At 44.6% G+C, this 24354-nt stretch overlaps 1 protein-coding gene across 1 annotated transcript in view; it reads left to right on the forward strand.

Moving 5' to 3' along the window:
• The window catches only part of cep112 (centrosomal protein 112), a 115351-nt gene that overhangs the window by 88147 nt on the left and 2850 nt on the right, over positions 1-24354 (forward strand). The window contains exons 24-25 of the mRNA XM_069674002.1: positions 15018-15107; positions 24115-24216. Of these exons, the coding sequence (XP_069530103.1) occupies positions 15018-15107; positions 24115-24216 (192 nt within the window). The remainder of the gene's footprint in view (positions 1-15017; positions 15108-24114; positions 24217-24354) is intronic.

The following is a 24354-nucleotide window of genomic DNA, read 5'->3' on the forward strand; positions in this document are numbered from 1 at the left end:
GCAGTTGATTGGGTGTGGCTCACTAAATAAAGACTTGTTGTGTCTGGGATCAGGACATGTTTCCAAACACAACCTTGTCTGTTTGCGGTTGCAGCTGCCTCGTATAGTAAGGAGGCAGGTCTGTGAGGCTCCCTTTAGATATCCTCTCTTTGCAGACCCTTAAGACCCAGGCCCTTTTTGCTCAGACCTGTTTTCATCTGAAGGGACCGTTTACCCAACACCTAGTTTGTTGATTTGATTCATAAATGACAGAGATGATAGATGACAAAGAACATACCCACATACAATAATCGTTCAGATTATTATCAACAGAGCTGCAGGAAGTGGGACAGTGGGACTACACAGATGAGCTGCTGACTTTTTTATGCTTGTGACTAAGGATGTCCCGATCAGCCCCCGATCCGATTTTTATTATTATTATCTGTGGATACCAAGTCCTGATCTGTATTTGCCTAGATAATAGAGCTGCAGACCTTTTTTTCTTTGTTTACAAAAATACTAAAGTAAACAAATTAACTAAGTGATGTCTTTCAGTTCCATTTAACTCACTTCAGCTAGCATTGTTGTAAAACTCAAACAAATGTCAGAGCTCCAAATGTCAGTTGTAAAACTAACAGCAGTCACATCATGTTTTTAATCACCTCGTATGTTGTCACAAGCTTTGCTGTACAGCTACAGTAAGGCGGCAGGACATACCGTGGATTCAAAGGCTCTAAAAGACGGCAAAAACCTGCATTCTCCACCACGGAGATGGGCTGGTTGTCCAAAGCGATGAATTCAACCACCTTCATTGTAATCTTTTTGGCCTTTTCGCTCTCTCAAGGATATTTATTCTTCCTTTTAAAGTCCAGAGTTTGTTGCTTCTGCACAGCAGACATTTCTTCTGACACTTTAGTGAACGTGCCGTATTCTGTTGCATGTTTAGTTTTTAGATGTCGTATGAAATTGGTTGTATTGAATGCAGCTCTACTGCTACCGCCTCGCCAAAGATCGTATTGCATATATTGCACATAGCTGTTTGACTGTTTTCGCTTTCTAGTTTTAAATATTTCCACACTGCCGACATTTCAGCCACGGGGTTGCTAATGCTAAGTTACTTGCGCGATTGCGTTCTGCCGCAAATTGTGCTCAGTTTACGACAGCTGATGTAAATGATCGGGGTGAGATGATAGGCTCAAATTGCAGATCCCAGATCAGTTAAAAAATGCCCAGATCGCCTCCGATCCGATAGTGGAGATCGGGATCGGGACATCCCTACTTGTGACAGCATGAAGTGTCGCCCGTTATTCAATCACAAGCAGTTTATAATTCACTTTTTTTTTTCCTGTTTCACTGAAGGAAGTAGCTACCTCTTCAAAATCTCTGCTTGCTGTCTTAATTGAAGGCAAAAACTTCAGACACGTGATGCAGTTACATACACGGACACAGGTTGCACAATAATTCATCCCTTATTTACTGTAATTGCCATGAAATGTTGATTCAGGCTTCACTTGTTGGTTTTGTAGCTTTGTTGTTGCTTGTAATCTAACAGTTCTATGACACAACACACAGGCGCTCCCTTTTGTTTGCTGTGTTTAAAAGACAGGCCTTGGCATCTGTGTTGGGAGCAGACAAAGGCTTCTGTTTCCATTATCTGTGTCCTCATTATCACGATCCCCCCTGTATTAACCACCCGCTAATGAGACTCCAATTAATGGTTGAATTGCTTATTAAAGAAGGCCAGACGTGAGGCGAGGAAGACGATCAATGAGAGAGAGGAAGGTAAGATTGAGAAAACTGCAAGTAAAGAGACAAAATAGAGAAATAAAATAAAGAGTTGGTCTGAACTTGAAAGGAGAGGAAGAAGGGCTGCATGGTAACAATGAAGGGGAAGAATGAGAGGGAACCAACAAAAGGATGGAGGAAGTGTGAGGATTGAGACAACAAACAGAAGGACAAGGGGAGAAAGGGGGGAGAGAGGGAAGAAAGAAAGAAATGGCGGAGAGCTGTCAGTGGGCCATCAGAGGGAGTGTGTCGCCTGCTGACATTGTTTCCATGCTGCTCACTTCAAAGGGCTCGGATTATGAAGAGAGCGAGGGGCTTCAGACAATGGGAGGGGAAGAAAATAACATCAAAGTTAGCCGCGCATTTGAATCGGGATAATCCCAAAACAGTTGTTCTGAATGCACGCTGCACCGGATCAGATGTCCCTTTTTTTTCCCTCGCCAGCCCCGTTCTGCCGTTTCTAGCCCGAATTTAGCTCCCTCTGTGGCTCTACTGTACTTTGACTCCTTAAATGTGGGTGTTAACTGCAGGGACCTTTGTATCTCGTAAAGCCCTTTTTTTAGAACAACAGTAGTACAGTTAAGTATGCTCATTATCTGGGTTTTTTCTATAAGTGACGTTTAGCGGAGGAGTATTTTTGTTTGGTGTGTGTGTGTGTGTGTGTGTGTGTGTGTGTGTGTGTGTTGAAGGCATAAGCTCTTGAGTGTGTGTTTTCTTTGCGTGTCCTGTGACAGAAAGGGACTCTGGCTTTGCATTGCTGGCCTTTCTCAGTTTGAACAGCAAATATCAAAGTGTGTTAGTGAAATGAATTGGCAAGCTTCTTTAGCACGATGTCTCTGTTCAGGTTAATGAGCAGACTGTCTGGTCTGACACCAAGATGCACTTTTGGCTGATGTGTTTCGGCGTGAGCGTCTGTGAAGCCGCAGGAGTAGAGATGTCGGCACAAGGTAGATCGCTGCCTCTGGCCCGTGTCTATGATGAAGGGAAGGCTGAGGAATTAAGGGGGAAATGACAGAGCCGCTGGTCGATGTGGGTTCATGAGATTTGAAGGGTTGAACTCTGGGTAACATGCAGTTTTCATCATCTCTCCTTACAATCACGTTGAATTGTGCAGGGCAAATACCCAACATCTAGCAAGCAGAAATAAAAAATGCGGGGTTGGTGCAGAATAGACGCTCGTCACACTGCTGCCGTTTGTTGCATTGTAGATATGCAGCGCTCTTATAGCTCCCAAAATATGCTGGCCTGAGGAAAACACTTTGGTAGACACATGGCCTTAAAGCTCATTTCAGATTATTATATAATAACACTGAAATAAATTCCTTTCATCCATTATCTATACTGCTCATCCTGTTCAGGGTCGCAGGGCTGGAGCCTGTCGGGGGCCTGGTACACCCTGGACTGATCGCCAGTCAATCACAGGTCAACCTTTCACGCTCACATTAAAGGAGCAATTCTCCCCTGGAAAAAGCCACTGTCAGTCAAAGCTGGTGTTCTTTGTAATCGATAGAAGCAGTAATATTTTAAAATTGGCGCCATAGCTGTGGAGAAACTTGTACTGGTTTCGCCCATTCTACATTCCTACAACACCCAGCATGCATTGCGCCCCTCCCTCTGAAAGGAACGGCCCAGCGAGGGCGTGGTTACACAGGGAAGTTATAGGTCTGCGAGAAAAGTCTACCTGTTTGTTTTGTTCGTTCTTTCAACCAGAACAGTTGGTGAGACATGGAGTTCTTTTCAATATATCTACAAACGAAACAAAAACAGAGCGTCATGGTGTCCACCTGCGTCGTACCGGAGTGTAAGGAGAACAAGAGGAAAAGAGACGCTGGAGTGAAATACTACTGTCTTCTCAGGGGCGGGCGTCCTAGATTGAGGAAGTGTAGTTGAGCAAGCTCCCTGAAAAGCCTCCGCCAGACTACGTAGAACGCGTCATCTCACGGAGGTTTTCCAGGACCCACTGGAGAAGCGGATAGCGTCCTCCAAAGGCACGGAGCGAAATTGCATTTCTTTTTTTCCTACCATAGAGGCATTAGCTCCCCATAATAGCACGATAGGACTGAGGTTGAAAATTGGCGAACTGGCAATTTTAGAGTCACCATTGAACCTAACGAGCATGCCCCTACCAGGATTCAAACCAGGCACCTTCTAGCAGTGCGACCACTGCACTAACCACTGCACCACTGTGCAGCCCCACTGAAATGAATTATTGATTTTAATTTGAAAGGCCTTCTGTAGGTTTTATTCCCTTTTAACTCATTGTTTTGGTCATACAAAGGCCTTATAATGAGATTCAACAACATGCTGTGCATCCCACATAAACCCACCCCATTCAGTTGAGTGATAAATAAGGATAATACATAAGATAAGGGGAGGTTTGTCAAATGTGGCCTTACTTCCTGCCTTTTTTCTTTTAAATGGAGCTGTGGTCAGCTGTAGCCTGTTCTATTCTGTTTACAAATGATCTCCTATCAGTGGGCAAGGCAGGAGTGTGCAGTTTAAAAGCACTGGAACCGGGCTGTGGAAGGTGACAGCGAGAGAGAAGTGTTGTATTTGCTTCTATCAGTTTGTTATATTCATATCAGGGAAGGGGAATTTGAACCAATATGGAGGAGGTCAGTGTTGCGCTTTGGTACGTAGCCAGCGTGCGGATGAGAGGATTATTCACTTCCAAGTGTCATCTGCTTCCCTGCATGTGGCGTGGGGGTAAAGTCGGTTTAGTCTTTGATGAGACACAGGGGTTTGAGGTGAATGTAAAGTGTAATAGCGAGGTTATCTGGATTACTTGAGTGTGTGATGTGTGTTTGTGTGACCAGTACACGGGCAGTGTTTTTGTCTGTGTGTGGGAGAGAGTGTGTGTGTGCATGTGTATGAGCGTACATGTGCAGCTGCCAAATCTGACAGAACTCAAGCCCACATTAGCCTGCCAAGAGAAAGGTACAAAGGCACACACACACACACACAGGCCTTGTCTCTTCTCTCTCACACACCGTATCTTTCCAACTCTGTATCTTCGAACTCTTTCTGTCTGAAACTCTTGCTGCCTGTCTCCACACACACACACACACACACACACATACACAAGCACACATGCTCACCTCGCCCTGCCAAAAGGGAGAGGTGGCTGGTGAATAAACAATGGCACTCCGCCCATAGTGTCACCCGCCTGGGCTTTGATCAGCACCGCTGTTCCTGCTCCCAACAGCAGTGCTTCCTGTCTTTCTGCCTGCCGAGTTCTGCCTCACACACACACACACACACACACCTATAAATTAGTGTTCTTGTGTCATTCTTCTACATGGGCCTACATATACTATCTCTCTCCTATTTTCTCCTCACTGGGTCTTTATGTGTATCTTACTGTCTCTCAAACTCGCACACAAACATGGCTTTGAGTTAGTGTCCTTGTCTCTACATCTTTCAGTTGCATTCTTTAACTTACACCTACATATGCACACTGTTTTTCACACACACACACACACAAAGACAGGAATACACACCTTTGAACCAGGCCTATCCAGCAGTAACTTCTAGTCAAAAGCGAGGGTCCTGTTGTAGTGTCCTCTGGGTGAAGTGACAGCAGACACATTACATAATGCAACAGTGGCCATTGTCTGTCTCTCTCTGAGGGTGAGAGGGAATATATAAGGTGCTCTGCTCTTTGTACACTCGACAGTGTTGGGTGTACATTTCTTTGTCAGATTTAGATGGAGTCCATGCGATCTTGGTGCTTTTCTTCTATGCATGCATACCAGTAACGAGTGACACAGCTCCCGTGCGCGCACACACAGCCACACAAACATGCCCACATTCAAGGGGGCTAGTTGTAGCAGCTGCAGTTTGTCTGTAGTTCTTTAGTTATATATGCATTAGTTTCTGAGGGGGTTGAAAGGATGACTTTGCCTGTGGGAAGGAATGGCAGCAGTGGATCAAGAACAGGTGTGCTGGATAGTCTCTGTTGCAGAGGCAAAGAGCTGCTTCAATCGTTGTGTGTACTGTAAGCATGTGTGTGTGTGTGTGTGTGTGTGTGTGTGTGTGTGTGTGTGTGTGTCTTCTCTGTTTGTGTGTCCGTCCACGTCCTTCAACACATGTCTGTGTTCTTTGTGTCAACCTTGAACTGCACATTGTTTACTGAAGTTTGTTCCTTTCACTTTTGTGTCTGTGTGTTGGCATTAGTACCATCCATCCATCCATTCATTATCTATACCACTTTTCCTGGTCAGGGTTGTGGGGTGGGGGCTGGAGCCGATCTCATCTGTCACTGGGCGAAAGGTGGGGTATATCGTGGACTGATCACTGGACTGATCGCCAGTCAATCACAGGGCTGACACACAGACACAGAGAACCTTTCATTCTCACATTTAAAGTCACCAATGAACCTTCCTGGACTGTGGGAGGAAACCAGAGTACGCGGAGGGAAGCAACACATGCACGGGGAGAACATTGCAAACTCCACACAGAAAGGCCTTGTACATCCAAACCGGGATTCAAACCGGGAACCTTCTAGCTGTGAGGCGACAACTAGAAATGTTGATGTGGAGCTGAATTAAGTCGTTTTTCCAACATTGAAATTAAAGCTTGCGTAGACAACCAACCATGAGTAAGTTAGATTATGTATTATAGATACTTCCCTTCAAGCGTCCTTCAAAAGCCATTCTCTGAATACACCAAAATTCAAACTTCCTGACTTCTGCAGGAGAAAGAAAACCCAGTGCAGTGGATCATAGGCATTACTCACTCTACCCAACTACCTTTCTCTGCCTGTCTTATGTCACTAGTTTTAGCTTTTGACTGCTCTGGTAATGTACAATAAGTGCACAGGTAGGCAGTAGGGCTGTCACTTTTCAAGCGAAATTCGATATATCGTTCGAGCCTGGTGAAATATTGATAGTTCCAACTGTAATGATGTGATCAACTTCAAAAGCAGATAACGCTGTCCCAAAAACAAATGAGTAATCTGCTCTCCAGAGTCCCAGAATGCTCTCACGTTTAAAGTAGTGTGTTGTATTCCAACAGATGGCGATAACACGCTGCCTGCTACAAACCAATGGAGGAAACTAACGAGCCGTCGTTAACCTTTCCTGCTTCAGTGGTCAGAAAGCACAGGGGAGAGTCACTGTTGTTCTGTTTCAGGGCCGAAGCTGTAGCTAGCTTCGGGGCTAACTCCTGTCACTTTAATACGCCAGCAGCGTACCTAAACTGTACATTAGTCCTGTTGTTTATACAGCTACCGATCATTCTTTTTCTCTGCTCTTCCGCTGCTCCAGTCGCCGACCCTTCACGTAACACTTAGCTCTTCCCAAAACAGAGCTACGCTTGGAATTCCATACCATGTTGAATTCGTTTGAACTTGATTTTTGGGATAAGTGACAGCCTTAGTAGGCAGGTAGCTAAGTAGACAGGTTGGTAAGCCAATCATTTTACTGGGGCGACAACATAATGTTTCAATCTTTCCTCATACTTAAAGTCATTATTCTGTACAGAGTGTAAGTGGAGCATATATCCCACAGATATTATAAGCGTTTCTTTTGCCAGTACCAGCTGGCCATCGCTTGGTAAACTTATCTCTACATAGCCTACTCTAGTTAACTTACCACACTAACACAAATTAGCATTAGCAGGGCGAACAGATTTAAATACAGTATCAAACTCAGACGCTGGCTGGGGGTTAAAAGGTGATGAGAGAGAGGGTTCCCATGGCATGCCCCAGTGCAGCTGAATTTGTAAGTGAACAATTATTTGACGATGTTTCAGTCATGAGAAGTTGGTGGGTCAAAAGGTCTTGTTGTTCTTGGTTAGTTTTTGGAGTTGCTGAATGTTGCAAAGTGCTTTGAACACTACCAACAACCAATGGACTTTTTTCCATCACTTGCTCTTTAATTTACAAAGCCATCGTGTTTCTGCAGTCATGGATAAAATGATGACTGTTTCGTTGAATCCTGATGCCTGTGTGGGTACTGTGCTCTGAGATCTTAAAAGGAGCGAGGAGACTGTAGTTCTGTCAGTAAATCTGCACTCCAACTCCCAGTTCAGGCCCGTTTTGTCCTTTATATTAGCAGTGGTGTCGGCGAGAAATGTCTCATCTTGGATCTGTGTGAAGGGAAGGGTCCCTCTCTCTCTCATTCACTCTCTTTATGTGTCTGTGTGAGCACCCGTCTGCCTTCATGTCCATGTATATGTTTGTGTGTGTGTGTGTGCGCCACTCTTCATGTGTGCCCAGTGTTGGCTGATTGATGACTTTTCCGGCTGTGGGCAGATTCCCGGCAGTGTTTGATCCACATATCAGAGGAGGTGGAAGTAAGAGAGGGAGATAACATTCCAGGATGCAACCAGGGAACGTGGGAAGTAAAACAGTTCATAGAGAACGTACAACAAACGGAAATTACTCATTAAACCACGGGCCCAATGCTAAGTACAAAGAAAGCGTGACGGCATAATGTCTTGTTCTTCCATGTTTGAAGAATCCTGTGTAGAAATGAATCAGGGCTGTAGGCAGCAGTAGACAAGCCGCCATTAGTGCACTGGCACCTCAGTTGTAAACAAGTAGATAATACTGTCCTGTTTGCAACAGATTTCAATTTTAAGACGTTTTTCCAACAAAACTGCTCCGCAGATCCAGTGGAGCCGACTGTATATTGAAAATAAAAGCATTAAATGCCGTTAAAATATAAGATTATGTTACACACAACTCTTAAAACAAAATGTAGTCCAGTTCGAACACTGCCTGTATTTTCAGCCGCTCCAACAAAACACACTGAGGCTTTGGGGGGAAGCTAAATAAACGCCGTAAGGCTCTGCTGCATGAAATCAATTGCACTACAAAATCTCTATTATTACTAAATCTGTGTATTTCATCACTTTGTGAGAGACTTACCGACAAAGGATTACCCAGGGGTTGCAAAAAACCAAGCAGTCTCCCCAAAATAAAGACGTAAAACAGGTCAAATGCGCAGAGTTAGATTCTGCCCTACAAGTGACTCAAGCACTCACTTAGGAAACACCTTTTTGACTGCTGTATTTGTGGTCAAAGTCTTTAACTTCTTTTAAAGGTTATTTTGGGACACTTCATTCACAGCACAGATGAAGGCAGACAGGAAATATTGGAAGGAGAGACCTGCAGCAAGGGGCCGAGGGCAGCCTCTGTATATGGGGCGCCTGCTCTACTAACTGCACCCACAAGTCCTTAAAGTAGCAATCTCGAAGTTCTCAGTTTCGCTCTATTTGGCAGCACCTTATGGCGATAAAAGTCAAAGCCAATCGAGTTTGTTTCTTTTTCTTTGGATTTTCACTTCTTGTTGAAGTTGTATCTGTAGTCATCCATCTGTTCTTTGTTTGTTCAGCCATAGTAGATTACTGTTTACTCGCAACACTTGCAGAGAGCGGAAAAGCAGCCGCTTAGCTCCGCCTACCCTCTCTGGCAGACCAACCACTGCTGGCTGATGGAAAACGCGTCACTAACTGGGCGCCGCTTGGGATTTCCTCCGCGCATGTCGCCACAGACACCCAGTCTGTAATACTGCAAATGCAAAGGCTTCCTTCAGTGGGCCATAGGCTCAATCACCATTGTGTTACCTCATTCGGTGATAGATAGAGACTTAACAGACATTTATTTGAATGAAAATCTTCGAGATTATTACTTTAACTTTAAACCAATAAATGTCATTCATATGTATTATTATACTGAAACGAGCTAACTTGTTTGGCCTGCTGCCACCGCGACCTGACCCCGGGTAAGCGGAGGAAAATGGATGGATGTTAATTATTTGTTATTTGTTATATATTTGTGAAATTTTGACATAAAATGTGTCTTTGTTAGAAACATAGGGTTGAGCTGACATGATGTAGGACACAGTGTGAACTAGTTACGTTAAAGTCAGTCTAAACTCGTCAGTCTTGATTAAATAAGAAATGAGTGCAATGTGAATGGATGTGTTATTAAAGCTGAAAAGTTTGGGAACTTCTGGGTGAGTCGACTGACTTCAGCTAATTTAGTAAAATGCTGTGAGCTACATGAATACATTAATATATTGATGCCTGTTTATATTTTTGGTACTTGAGTGACTTCAGTGACTGTTTTTCTCGTTAGAACCTGAACACTCGGTCCGGAATTAAAACAGGTTTTGTTTTTATTTTGCAAAGTTTTTTTAGGCTGCAATTGTATTTGAAAGTTTTGTTAAACTTTACATCTTCTAAAAGATATGCTATTTGATAAACAGAATATATGTATGTAATCACACACACACACAACCCACACACACACGGGGCATATGGCGCGTATTTCAGAGTTGTTTCCTATTCTCTTTCTACTGTAGCTCACAGCAGCTGAAAGAGACGGAGACGGAAAGATGGAGAACAGTGTGTTCCCCCTGTGGGCATAGCTCGGTTGCAACATGTCTTCATTACCGCAGCAATTGTCTTACTATTTTCATCAGTACTAGGAAATGCGCCTCCATAACTGTGCCGACATGTGTGCATATTGGAATAGACGAGATAACTGCTCTGTTTGCTGTTAAGGAGAGTCTGCTGCTGCCGCCGCTGCCGTCACGCTACCTTCACATTTCAGTTTGAAATCAACGCTGGGAGAGGTGCTGAGAGCATCAAAGCCCTGAAAGCAAGTCAATTCATATCAATATCAGTGATATCTTTCAGAGGGGCTGTCCTAGTCGACTTGCTAAACCTCATCTTTTTATTCCTACACACAGACAGACGGCAAAGCAAAAGTTTCACTTCTCTAACACCTCAGGAGGGAGACCTCTCTCCTCCCCCTCCTCCCACAGCTTCTCTCTTACACTCACTTCTTTACCTTTCCTACAATCCTTTGATAAAAGTGCCGATAAAAGAGAGTCTGTGCTCATCTCTCTGGCCGTCCACCTCTCCTTGAGGTTAGCACCTCCTTTATTATTTACTATTAGATCAGTAGACGTACATACACACACTGCCTTGTTCTACTAAAGCTGGTGTGTGTGTGGGCGCAGTACACATGCTGTCTTTGCTTATGTATGTCTATGTGCTTTGTGCCCCTTGTGTATGTATCTGCTCTTACCCTTTTGCTTGTCTCTCTGTGTGAGTGTGAGTGAGTGTGTGTGTGTGTGTGTGTGTGTCCTTGGCTGGAGGCGGTGCACTGTGAGGTTTTCGCTGCTGTCTGAAGTCGTCCAGCCTCAGTGTCATTAGAGGATCTCTTTAATCCAGACTTTGGGAGAAACTTCTGACAGCACGCTGCAAATAGAAGGCCCCGCCGCACATGAAGAGCAGCTCGGCTCCTAACAAAACACCAAGTTTAAAGAGGCCCCTGGCCTTTTTTCCTCCTCCCACTATTCCCTCACTTCTTTCTTCTTTGCTTTTTTTCCTGCCCTCTGTTGCTTTTACTTCACCCTAGGGAAACATGCTTGCCTTATCTGCGCAGGAGGACCACCCAGGAAAGATGACTCAGGCGTTGGTGTGTCTGTGCGCCTGTGTGTGTATGTTTGTGTGCATACAACAGTGGGATTGCACACTCATTTGACTGAGTGCAGCACTCACATTTTTAGAACTTTTGCTGTTAATATTAATGCATGCCTATACCTGCATGGATCGCTCTGAGCGGTGTGTTTGTTGCTGCCTGCGTGCGCGTGTGCCTCGCTAATCCTTTGAGCCGAAGTTTGGAATGAAAGGCACATTGCTGATGGAGAGGTGAGAGAGGCCTTCAAGCTCCCGACTGTGGGACTGTGCAGCAGAGGCACACCTCTGCCCCGTCTCTCCGCTCCAGCCGCGTGTTTTTCTCCTTCATGTCCCTCCCCTCATTCTCATCTCTCACCTTTCTGAACTTCTTTCGCTCTTTCTGATGTCGTCACATTTCTGTCTTATCTCCTCGGGCCTTTTTGCTTTGCATTTTGTTGCTTTTTTTTCTCCTTCTTACACCGCGCTCTTTCCTTCTCCTTCCACACCACCTCCCTCCATCTCACCCTAAGGAAATCTGATTTCCCCCTTCTTCCTGACCTGTTCACAATGATCCCAGTCTGCATGGCTGATAGAGACCATATCGCCCTCAGCATCTGGAGACACTTAAGCAGGATCATTTACACACGGTCATTCATGCACCTTCACATCTAATACTATAGAAACACACTGAGGTGTATACATTGACCTGTAGCAGTGGCTTTCAGAGTCACAGATTGCTTTTATCTGTGCCTAAACACATCAGTATTCTATGAAACAAACTGTATGATAATATTTATTTATATGATCATGTATAACAGTGATAATGACTAAATATTTCCGAGCCTCTCTCTGACTCACAGCTTCGACAGAATCATCTTCTTATGATTCTATTAATGAATATAACGTCTTGAACTTCTACCCTCAAAGCTGTTTTGAGAACATCAGATACAGAAGCCACATGAAAGAGACCAACACGTCACCAGTGAGGCCAGCTAGTCAGCCTTACTTCCCAGAAGACGCGGTCCAGAAATGCTGTGTCACAGTGCGGGGAATCAGAAGTGGGTTCAGGAAGGGAGGGGCAGGGGGAAGTCTGTCAGGGTCTCATCTTCTTCTTCAGCCGTACTGCTGCCTGAAACCACAGATGAAGGTGAGGTTAGGGTCACAACTTTGAAGGAAGTGTGCAGCTGTGTATGTGTCTGGAAGTGCCGATAAAGAGAAAGAAATATTCTTTGCACAGTTGTGTGTTAAGAAGAAATGCTTGTTTACTTTTATGCATATTGCCCCAAATCAGAAGTCTGTCTTCAGGTGCAACCCTGGAAAGGAGGGATGCACAATATCCTCAGCAAGTTATCGGTATCTGCAGATTATGGCTTTATCGGCAGAAAAGATATGTCATTTTTCTGCCAATATTTTCCTCCGATAAAACGCTTTAATTCTGCTTAAACGATTGATGATTCCCTAAAAAAGCTTGACGTAATGCTACGACATTCATTTGGCACAAGTGTGCATGTGCACTGCCTGCGCAAAGTTATCAACAATATACAAATAAAGACTAAAAAGTCACAGAAACTCGAGCCGATGAACAGAAGTTAAACAACTTTCACAACTCTTAACTAGCTAACAGTTAGCTCACATTCTCGTCAATCTACCGACTTAACAACATCAAACACGCCGAAAATACACTCGCAGCCAAAGCCGACGCTAACAGAGTTTAGCATAAACGTCAGTGCAAAACTAACTTACATATTCATGGACGCACACACGATAAAAAGAGTCCGTCGGCGATCACTGATGTCTCCGTAGTAGGTGCAGTAAACAAGTCCGGGCATGTCTCCCTCACTGCCGTGTTTCGGGGGGGGATGCTGCCTTCAGGTGCGCTGAGACACGTGACCTTTTGTGCAACGCCTCTTCCGTCAAGCATAAAGAAGGGTGCAAGATGTCTGCGGTATGGCAGTTTTTGGCCACTACAATAAGAGTAGGCATGATATCAATTTAACTACAAGGGAGACTTGATGTTCTCTGCAATTAAGTGGAAAAAAACATGTACCTAATATATCAGGACTGAAATCGGCTAAAAGGGTTGGAAAATATCGGATATCGGAAAGGAGATGAGCGCGTACTCGACCCCGCGAGCAGGGACTTTGCAGGAGGTAAATCAATTACAAAGGAACTAAATTAAGACCCTGGTTCCTGCTATCGAAACACACAGAGTTCCTCAGTAGGTTCCTAGTTCCTGGGGAAAGTTCCTGCTGTTGAAAAGCACCTTTAAAGACTCAATGCATCCTATTATACAATTCATGTTACGACTTTTAATGAGGGAAGAAAACCTCATCTTGGTCACTACACTGAGAAAATGTGTGAAAAAATGGTGTCAGCTCCACTAAAAAAGCTTTTCCAGTGTCGTTGAGGCTTTGATTCACCAATAAACAAAATGCAATGATGAAATCCAAAGCAAGGGGTTGCACTCGGTGGAGATGTGGGCTGTGATGGGATCGTGACTGGCTAAGAAATACCCTGATTAATAGGATCAACACGCTGGAAACCAGCTGCCTTTCATGCTGCTGAGCTAAAACTGACCTCAACATGCTCCAGAATCATAATCGTCTCGTAATGTGGGATCCATCTGCCAGAGGCCTAAATTAGCCACGCTGCTTTATGAAGGGGATTTACCTGCAGCAGTGCAGTCCAGGTGTGGGTTCACACTGTGGTGCAGTCTCGATGCTTCGAATTATTAAAGGAAATTATTGAAAATTATTGATTTTTCTGCCTTGAAATTCTTCTGTATCTAACCGGCAACAAAGGTTTTTCTTTTCCTCTCTTCATGTGTGTTGCACCTTCCTTCAACTTTAGTCATTGTTCTCAGGAAGTTACTACCCAGAAGTTCAACCTGGCCCTGAAGCCTTAAAGCCTGCGTGTGATTTATGTCAGTGTAGTGGGTTGTAGATCAGGCCGGTCATGCCTATCACCTGCACAGTGTTTCCCATCAGCTCCAGGGTTCGACGAGGCAACACCTGGCCCGCTCTCTCAACTCCACTGGGGGGAGACGCTGAGGATGTTGATGCTAGCCAGTGCCCCGAACACTTGTCGGAGGCCGTTTGTGTGTGTCTGTCCTTGGCTGTGTGCGCGCTGGCAATCGTGCACATATCACTCTTTCTGCTTTTCATGCAGACTAATCAAAGGCGAAGGGTCCACATGTGCGCTCAAAACATCTGGTTCTTTGTTGCATGCAGGAACTGCGCCTTTCTTTCCACTGCTATCGCTTACAGGCAGAGAGGGGGGGAAATGTCCTTCTTCTTTAATGCCTGAATCTCAGAAAGCAAGACATTAAATCCTCTATTGGCGCCCTATGGGTACATTTGATCAACTCCGGTATTGGAGAGCATTTGCAAGACGTTCTTATCCACCAAAGTAAATCTCTCTTATTACTACCTCCAAGGAAATTATTCTCCTTAAAGGAATGCATCTTTTCAAGAGCATAGAAAGTTTGCTAATTCCCCAAATGAAGTCTCTCTTTCTGTGTGCCCTTGTCTAAAAACGAGTTTGGGCTTAATGAGGCCAGCTTTCCAGTAATTACTGCCATGACTTTATTATTAGCCTTTTAACACGCAAAGACTAATCACAAGCTGCATCTCCTCTCACTGTCCCGCTGTCCTCCCTTCTGTCTAACTCTCTTATTGGGTCTCCGTGGCTCGTGTGTCGAGCGTCCTCTCAATCAGATTCAAACTGTTTGTCGCCAGCTCAAACGTGACTGCAGATGAGTAACACCGCACAGATCTCCAGTTGCACTTCTTTCAGTCAGTCAAGCAGCATCACTGACTGTCTCTCCCTTCCCCCAGGCGCTGCAGGAAAAGGTGGAAAGTCTGCAGAGGCAGCTGCACTGCTCCGAGAAGAAGCTGCTCAACAAAGAGCTGGAGACTGAAGAGAAGGTAAAGCAGCCGAAGCTTTTCTCTCCATCACTCACTGTCTCTCTTTCATGCTCATCAGGCTTGTACAAGAAAGGCGGGCTGACTCTCACTCTAATTCATTTGCTTCTCGCCATTGACGTTGCATCACTCTCGCTGCCCAACACTCTTTTTTTTCAACTCGCTGGCCTTTTCATCACTCTTCTTTTTGCTTCCTGCGAGCTCCTTTTGACTTCTTATTTACCAGGAGAAACCTTAAATGCCTTCACCGACTTCTCCTCCGTCACCTGATGTCCCTTGCCTCTCACCCCTCTCTTGTCATCCTTACAAGACCCTGCAGGGGGCCACAAAAGCAAAAAAAAAAAAAGCATTCTTCCCTCCTTTCTTCCTTCCCTTCATCCCTCTACCATCTTTCATTCTCCTGTTCAGAGCCAGAGATATGCCCCCTCGCACATTTCCCAAATTCCTTGAGATTTGGCTTCAAGAGCCAGCGCCTAGGGCCAGGAATGCCACCACCGCCTGTGTTCAGAGGGAAGCCTCTGTGTGCACACACACTCCCCATGGCTCTCCAGAATGCCCTGTAATCAGGTTCTGTTTTGACCTTGACACACACAGAGAAGAAAGCACTAATGACTACACTCACGCAGGAGGCCGTTCTTTGTACGCTGGTATGTACACCGAAGGCATTCATTCTCTTGTGTCCCGTCTGATCCGCCCACTGACCCTTGTACACACTTCACACACTCGTCACACACCTCGGTGTCTGGTCGTCATAAATCTGTAGGAAGGGGTCAGTGGTTTTTAGGAGCGGATGGTCACTGACCCAGTCCCAGAGGCGCTGCACGTTGTTTCCTACAACTTAGAAGGAGCTGACACTTGAACCCACCTTCTGTGATATAAGATCAGTGGGGTTTTTGTTTCACTCATTCATGTGTTTAATTTTATTATTATTATTAAACCTTTATTTGGACAGGTAATCTCATTGAGGGTGATTTCACATTAGGTACGATTGCTTCGTATCGTACCCGAGTACGATTGCCCCCGTCCTCTCCCCCGCCGGTCAGCGTTCACATTAGTAATTTCGTTCCGTACCCAACTACACTTGTAAAGTAAAGTATTCTCAACTACGTAACATTGTTTATGTTGTCGTTCCAGTGTTGAAAAGCGTGCGAATCGCATGATCCCGAGCCCATACAATGGAGCCGACCTTCGCACTGTGCCTGCTATTATTCATCATTTGAAGAAAATCTCAAGAACGACCCTCTCACCTACATTCCTACGATATCAGCCATGGCTGTGCAGTTCAGAGGATGAGATCGCCGGTGCTGCGTGCATACGCAGATTTGGGAGGAGGTGTCATAAAAAGCAGTCCACTTCCGTGGTTTGGAATGGTTAGCTTTTACACGTTATGCGTATCGTACCCGAGTACACATGAACCATACTCGAGACCACCTTTTCAAGTGGACCCGGGTACGGAGCAACGAACCATGCTCGAGTACGGCACACAGTGTTCACACTAATCAAACAAACCGGACTTTGGGGTCAAGTGTACTCGGATCCGGGGGCCAGGTCCCTAATGTGAAAGCCCCCTTAGACTCTGGGTTTAATTCTCAAGAGAGACCTGGTCAAGAAAACAGCAGCAAAACAACACAAAGTAACAGATCACAGGACAATAAGTCATTGAGCAGTGCGACAGCGGCAAGTGTTAGTCAGATATTAAAATACTACCACAGGAACGAACCCCATCATATTCTCTCTCCAGCTTTTGTAAAAGAACATGAAAATCCCCGAGGGGAATCAAGAGAGGCAGCTTCAGCTCCTTCTGCAGGGTGTTGTATTAACCGTACAGCAGGATCACATTACTCTGTGATTAATCACTGAAGACACAAACATTTGATATATTTGTAATATATAATTGTCGAAATCCCTCAACTTGATGAATGTCTGCACTGCAGAGCTGCGTGTGCTGCAGATGAAACAAGAGAAAACGTCCTACACATAATCGTTCCCATGCAACCACTTTTGCATGTTACAATGTTACAGTCTCATTTAGCAGACGCTTTTGTCCAAAGCAACATACATGTGAGAGTTAATACAACACAAGCAACAATCAGGACAGGAGGGAACAACGTCAGTGAGTGCCAACAAACACAGACACAGGTGCAGACAGAGGCAATGCACAGGACGTAAAGAAGCAGACAAGGTCGATATCATCATCATTATCATCAATATCCTAATTAACATCAACAACATCCTCAATATAATCATCAGCATCACTATCATTAAGTTGTTTCCATATGTAAACCTTTTTTAGATATAAAGATATTCACAATGTGAGAGACACGTCTTAAAGCTCTTCCTTTAAGGCCCGCACGAACAGGTTTTTAAAATGTGAGCCCACACATGACGACAGATTGAACACTTTTGTTCCTGTAGTCTGTGGAGAGCAACGATATGACCCAAACAGCACACTTCACATTAACAGATTCATTCACCAACAACCAGAGCTCACAGCTGGAAATCTCACGAAATCTCTCGCGGTTAAACGTGACTTTAGAGTAAACAAACAGGGTGGACGATGGGCAGGAAGTTATGATAGTTTTTAGACTTTTTACTGAAAATGTACAAAGAAAAAACTGTGGGTGAATTTGTGGAGACGGCATGAACACGGGCTGTTACTTTATGCTCCCCGTTTGCTTCTGCTGCCGTGGCTGCGGTGTTTGTGCTTCCTCCTTCAGTCAGCTTGCCTCCCACTTACCTACCGCTTGGTTCCACGTGACAATCCGCAGAGTGCGTGCTCGGCTGTCCTTGGGGTTCCCCCCACACAACGGGATATCGCATTGTAAATGTTGAACATGTTTAATATTTACAATTTGTAATCGGAGCAGCCACAACATTCTTTGGAGCAGATTGGGGGAAGTAAAATCACTCTTGACATCCCTCACAAAACAGGAACATCTTGAAGATAAGAGAGAAGAAGCATCAAAAAATCAGGACTTTTTCTGGAGGGGGAATTGGGCCCAAAATCGGCCTGATTATCTTGTCGTGTGTCTGTTTGTGTGACAATTTGCACACATTCATGACATAACAAAAAAGGAACCCTCTTCATGCTTCTGATCTATAGAGTTTAATCATAAAGGGTTAATGTTTGTTGTACAGGCTCCCGAGAGAAGCACCATTTTTGATAGTGAAACCAAAAAGTCTCCTCTCTGGTATAAACTCAGCAACTTTCTGATTTAAATGAGGCAACGTGCTGGAGCAAAGAATGAGTAAACAAGACAAAGAATCTGATGAAGCATTTGGTATCAATTTTAGGTACGTGACTTCTTGATTCTTCACCACAAACACGTTCCACTAATTTGTCACAGATCGTTTTGCTATGTTGAAGTTGGCAGCGAAGACGCCAACAGGAAGTGTGCCATGGTTGAATTAAAAAGAAAGGAATCTGTGCGCATCAGCCAAGTGGAGGTGAAACTGATGCCTCGACAAATAGGACAGCTGAGGCAGGATGTCGAAGGACGACATCTGAAGCGTGTGGTTATTGTAACGGCTTTATAATAAGGTGCAGCAACGCGTATTAAACATAGAGCATGTCCTCATCTGAGTAAAAAGATACATTAAATAAAAGAATAATTTCTTTATTTTCTCCAATTGAGTTAATTCAGTAGCTTTCCCGGGAATCAGTGTGTCCACAGAAAGTAAAGCAGATCTGCTCAATGCTCTTGACGAGTGTTGTTTCGTTACTCGCTCCCATTCACCATTTTCCTCTGACGTCATGCTAAGGGTGGGAAGCTCAAATGCTCGTATAATTTTACACTGATGTCTTCCATGTTCACATATCTTACAAAGTGAATCTAACAAGTCGCTATCATTTCACTGCTAATGTTTCCAGCAAAGCATTCAACAACTTCTTGCTAACATTACAGTTTGATTGTGTAACTGAACATATTAGCGCTAAAATTCCTAGCTAAAAGTAATGCTAGCTAGAAGAGACCTTAGCTAACTAATGGAAATGTTAGCTAAATATTGTTATACCTCTTTCCCACCGAAGTGAGCGCTTTGACGCAGGTTTTTCAGACCTGGGAAGACCCGCTTATAGATGCTGATTGTCTCTTTTCCCATTGCCAGTTAAGTATACTGCTTTCGGTGTCTTTTCTGCTGCGTCACAAATGCGCCAGAAACACGGTTAGTAAACAGTGAAGATGTGAAGACAGTGGAATTTGTTGCTGAGATGACACGGAGTTGCAGAAGTTACCGACGGGACACATAGCATCGCGCCGGAAAGGGGGCGGAGATTAGCGATTACCAGAGTCTACAGCAGAGTCTGAATGACCTTTCCCACTTAGCAAAAACTCTGGGTGTTAGCGGGTTTTTTGACGAGTGGGAAAGGGGCTTTAGAGTGCTATTGTTAGCTGTTGTCTTGTGTTAGCTTAAGCGTTATTAAATATGTTGTTTTAAAGCTCCTGTGAGGAGTTTTTCACTGGTTATGAAACAGACTGAAATTAATTCTCATTACTCTATGTGACCAACAAAAGCAAACCAGACCATCAGTGACAAGAATTATTACTTCTATAGTTATTTTTATTGCCTGAAACTGCTGGCGGGGGGTAGGTGTCAGACAAAGCGACCTTTGTTTACATTTTCCAGGGCAAACATTTTAAGTGTGATACATATGACTGTTAAAGAAAGCAGGATGAGATGTTTTGTTAAAAACCACCACTTGAGCATGTACAGGACAAAATCAGCTAAGAGGTAAGAGGTACGGCTTTGTCCACAGGGGGCGCCAAAGTCAACACAAAGAGAAAGGTCCTCACAGCAGCTTTAAGTCCAAATATGCCCTGATCTGTCCCTCCAGCCGGACAACTTTATAAAAGAAAATGAGCTCTGCACCCATAGCGTGACGTCAGTGGAAAATGGCCGCCGTGTGAAAAGGGTGAATTGTCTCTGCTCCTTGTCGTGCTCGGAGCCCGTGTGTGTGTAGGTGTGTTTTGGGACCTTTTCTTTTGGCAGGAAGTCACAGTTCTTCTCTCTGGTTCTCTCACCTCAAGGCAGGTGTGTGAAGGTGTACTGTGTCAACAGCAGCCCTCTTACTGTGTATGTTAAATGGTTTGTGTGTGCTGTTTGCATTAGTGTCCGTCACATGTACATCTGCATTATCGTGTATTTCATGTGTGCATTGTGTTTCGATAATAAACCCCTCTCAGTCTCCTCACACTGATATTGCCCTAGTTTATCTGCCAAGACTTGTCTTTGTAATCTGATCCTCTCACATGCAAAAAAAAACTGCCTTTCTGCCCAGACTTCACACAGATGTTGCTTGCCTTACACTCGCAGGGCCCTCGCAGGCTCCCCCACTAGAAAATGGCGGATCAGCAGCTCACTGTGTGTGTGGTTCAATTCCCCTTGAAGAGAGGAGCAGAGTGTTGAAGAGTACAGCTCTTTGTATAAATACATAATGACACAGCGGGCACGGTGAACTGTACACGTTTCAGAGATGTTTTCTCCTGCAACAAGGGAGCGGGGTAAAATAAAAAATAAATCATTTCTGTGCTTGTTTTCACGTCTGATGCACATGTAAGAATGCAGAGGAGTTGAACTTAAGTTCTGTTGGCTCAGACGTTTTCCTGTGTGCTGTTTTTGTTGAGGCACATTACATCAGCAGCTACCAATCCATCCCATAGTTCTAACAGCTTCACTGAGATCTGTAGCCACTTTTAATCTCCTCCTGCCTTCTCCCTTTTTTTTTTTACTTTAGTGAAGCGTCTCCTTTTTTTTCCCTCTCGCAGCAAAGCGTTTTTGAATTCAAATCGCTCCTTGGTGAACTCTCTGACTGCCAACTGAGTGGATGTGGAGGTGAAAACTTTGTGAGTGGCGTCATTTTTGATGTACCCCCTTGTTCCTGACAAGGTTTTTGTCACTTAGGAAAAAAGGGGGTATATCAAAAAGTGTCTTTCCAGCAGCTACTCACCCTCCCAACCCGTCCCACGCAAGCCCGTACGCACACACACACCCCAACTTCATTAGCATACATCAAGCTTCCCAACGATGTGACAAACTTCATTTGAACGTTGAAAGTGTTGAGGGCTTGTTCCTTTCTGCTGGCAGCTGTCAAAAACCACGCCATGTGACGGTACCAAATGCCATGGAAAGTCAAAACCACAATCTAAAGACTATATATAGATGAAATGTTGTCATTTTAAGATGACTGGGAAGGGAAAACGACTGCCGCTCCTCGCAGTCTTCAAACCAGGAGAATCACGCTTCATCAAGAACAAACAAAACCTCATTTTAAAAGAGCTGTGGAGATGAAACCTGATTTGTCTCCAGAAAGTCAAAGTCCCTTTTCATTGCTCTGGGAAATGGTGGCACACTTTTTATTCTTCCCCGTGTGTTTCCCTTCCTCTCTTTGCTTCCCTCGCTTGCTCTCATCTGCAGTCCATCAATGACCAAAACCTCATGGAGGGTTTGATCAGCAGTATTGTTCAAAGGCAGCCGACATCTGTCCTAATGGTGAGGAGGCTTCTTTTTTTTTTTTTTTATGTCAGATGCCGTCACATACCTCCTGCCACCTGTCAGAGAAATAAACATGCCTTTGCTGTAAAAGGAGAGAAAAGTGTGTGTTTGCGTAAAGAAAAACAGAGATGTGAGAGGAGGGACCTCGGAGGAGGCGAGAGGATGCAAAGCAGACATCTTCGGGGAGTTGGAGAGACGCTCCTGTTTTGAATTTGAACACCATTGAGACACAGTGAAGTCAGAAATTTGAATTACCTTTCCCTGTCTGCGTTTTTAGCCTAGCATATGTTTCCACAACAGAGATGTGTTTTTTTAAAGGCTGCCGCTTCCACCCACACACATTGCATAGTAAACTATGGCTAAGCTTTAGTTAGACATGCTGTGGAAGGAGGTTATTGCACATGCTTTGGTCTGCTACTGTGCAGTCAGAGCAGAAATGTGTATCATACGGGTTCAGCCTATTAAAGATATAGAGTTTATACTTATATATGATTATATAATACTAAAGCAATGCGGATGTTGTGATAAGGACAATGAAACCTTTACGAACACAGCTGTAAAAATGATACGCTGTATTTTATACATCCAGCCAGTCGGTGCAGTGGACTGTGAAGACATTAGGACAGACTCCAGATACACAACATTATTGCATCACATAATACATTAGTTCCACTTTGAGCTCCCCGGTCCGTCGTCGTTGCTAAAGCAAACATTCACGGCTTGTCTAGTTTGATCACCCCTACGACTGCATGTACAGTCTCCAGTCGTCCCTGTTGCTCTCTGAGAGTCCCGGTGAACACGCTGCTGCAGCCGTGCCCGTTTCTAATGTATGGGAAGGAAAATGGAGACAGCACTGCCACAAAGGAGCTTGTAATTTAGGCAGAGCGGATCTCTCATTGCTGCGGTGACGGCACCATACATGAACCAAGAATGCAAAACTAAGGAGCGTGGCTTTTTGAAGAATCTAGACTTATATTCAGAGTGGTTGGTAAGGGATGTGTTTATTCAGCCATTGTTTATTGCTGCGTTCTGAGCTAGTGGAGTGTGTTTTGTCTTGGCTTGCATTTTTGTTATGACTACAGAAGCTGCTATAGATAGATGGACTTTTAGAAAGTCCGCACTCCCGTAGCTTCAGCTGATTTTTGTATCTCCTGGACGCTCAAATGAAAGCGTTCGAAAAGGCCACTCTCAAATTATCCTCCACTTTATTCTCACTCTGAGAAAACAACGTTTTTTTCTTTAAACTGATGAGATCTCGATCCAATATTATTGTCCCGACACTTAAAAGAGTAGGGCAGAAGGAGCATGAAAATTTGGCAAAGTTGGCGCAGACTAATCTGCTGCACGCTGTGCCGAGACAAAGTGAGCCGCTTCATGTTGGGATCATTTATACTGGAGGTTGCTTTGAAGTGCTTCCCAATCCCTTTCATTGTGCCCAGGAAGATTAATTAGCCAAAGCCAGAACAATCAGTTAAATCCACAACAGGAAAATTATTTTAGGAAAACCAATCTTTTTTCCCCCCTCCTCCACTCATTCACGCTCTCTTCACTTGAAAGACCGGACTGATGAGAGGAGAGGTGGGGGGCGTGGGGATATTCTTGATGTGAGCTGATCTTTGGCTCTGTCAAAGACATTATGGTCAGAATGCTCAGACTCTCCCCTGGTTACACCTTGAAATATGTGGGTGAAAACTGTTGCTTTCCTCAGCTCCCGTTGCTTCCCCACGCTCTGTTAAACCATTCATCAAGCACTGGATTAATTGATTCAGCAACTCTTTTCAGAATGCTGTAAATGCTTTTACAAGCCCTGTGTTTGTGTGCATGTCTTGATATGTGAGTGCGTCCATTCATGTGTGTTTGTGGGTAAAAGGCGGGGGGTTGAGCTAACCAAACCCTTTTCAACTTCTATAATCAGACTCTGGTTTAGTGGAGTGTAATTTAGCCCCAGACAGACTTCCTCCAGTCCTCCCCAGTGGAGCTAGCTCGCTAGCAGGCTCTGAGCTGCTGCTGCGTTTGATGTGTTCTGCCCTCCACAGTGGCCCTGTCCCCTTCCAAACCCAGCTGTGTAACAGGCCCATAAATGCATTGTGTCAGATGTGGCTGTAGTCATCAGCAGCCAGTAGGGGGTGTTGTGCAGAGCAAGGCATGCCAGTCTGCAGACCCCCTGTGGAGATGTGAAGGAGCTGTGAAGAGCGAGGGAATACTCTGAGCCATGAATAAAGAGGGGATACCCACTGTCTGTGTGTGAGCGTGTGTGCGCCTGCTCCAAGGGAGCTGCTCGCTTGGGCACTGTGTCTGGAAGAGCTTGTGTGTGTGTGTGTTTGTGTGTGTGAATGTGAAATGGTAGCAGAAGCACAATATGCTCTTTATTTCCGTCAAGTCACACGTACAAATGATATGTTTGTGCAGGTGTTCGTGCGTGCAGGGAAATAATTTGTGTATTGAATTATTAGTGAGTGATGGAATTCTGAATGTTTCGATGCAGGTTTACCGACATGTCCCGCCTCTGTCTCCTCAGGTGACCGTGGTGTGTCAGGAGTACGAGGAGAGGATCAAAGGTTTGATGCCGGCAGAGCTCAGACAGGAACTGGAGGATACCATCACCTCTCTGAAAGCTCAGGTGAGAGCAGACAGGCAGGACTAGAACAAACATGCTGACATTTTCAATCTGCTGACTCTGAGTTTACAGAAAGTTAAAAAATGTTGGTGGGTTCAGGTTCTCATTTTCAACCTGAGACATATTCTCCCGGCCTTTTTC

This window comes from Semicossyphus pulcher, unplaced genomic scaffold, assembly GCF_022749685.1.
Source record: "Semicossyphus pulcher isolate SPU_LCO1_2020_fin unplaced genomic scaffold, fSemPul1.0.p SCAF_23, whole genome shotgun sequence".
Classification (NCBI taxonomy): domain Eukaryota; kingdom Metazoa; phylum Chordata; class Actinopteri; order Labriformes; family Labridae; genus Semicossyphus; species Semicossyphus pulcher.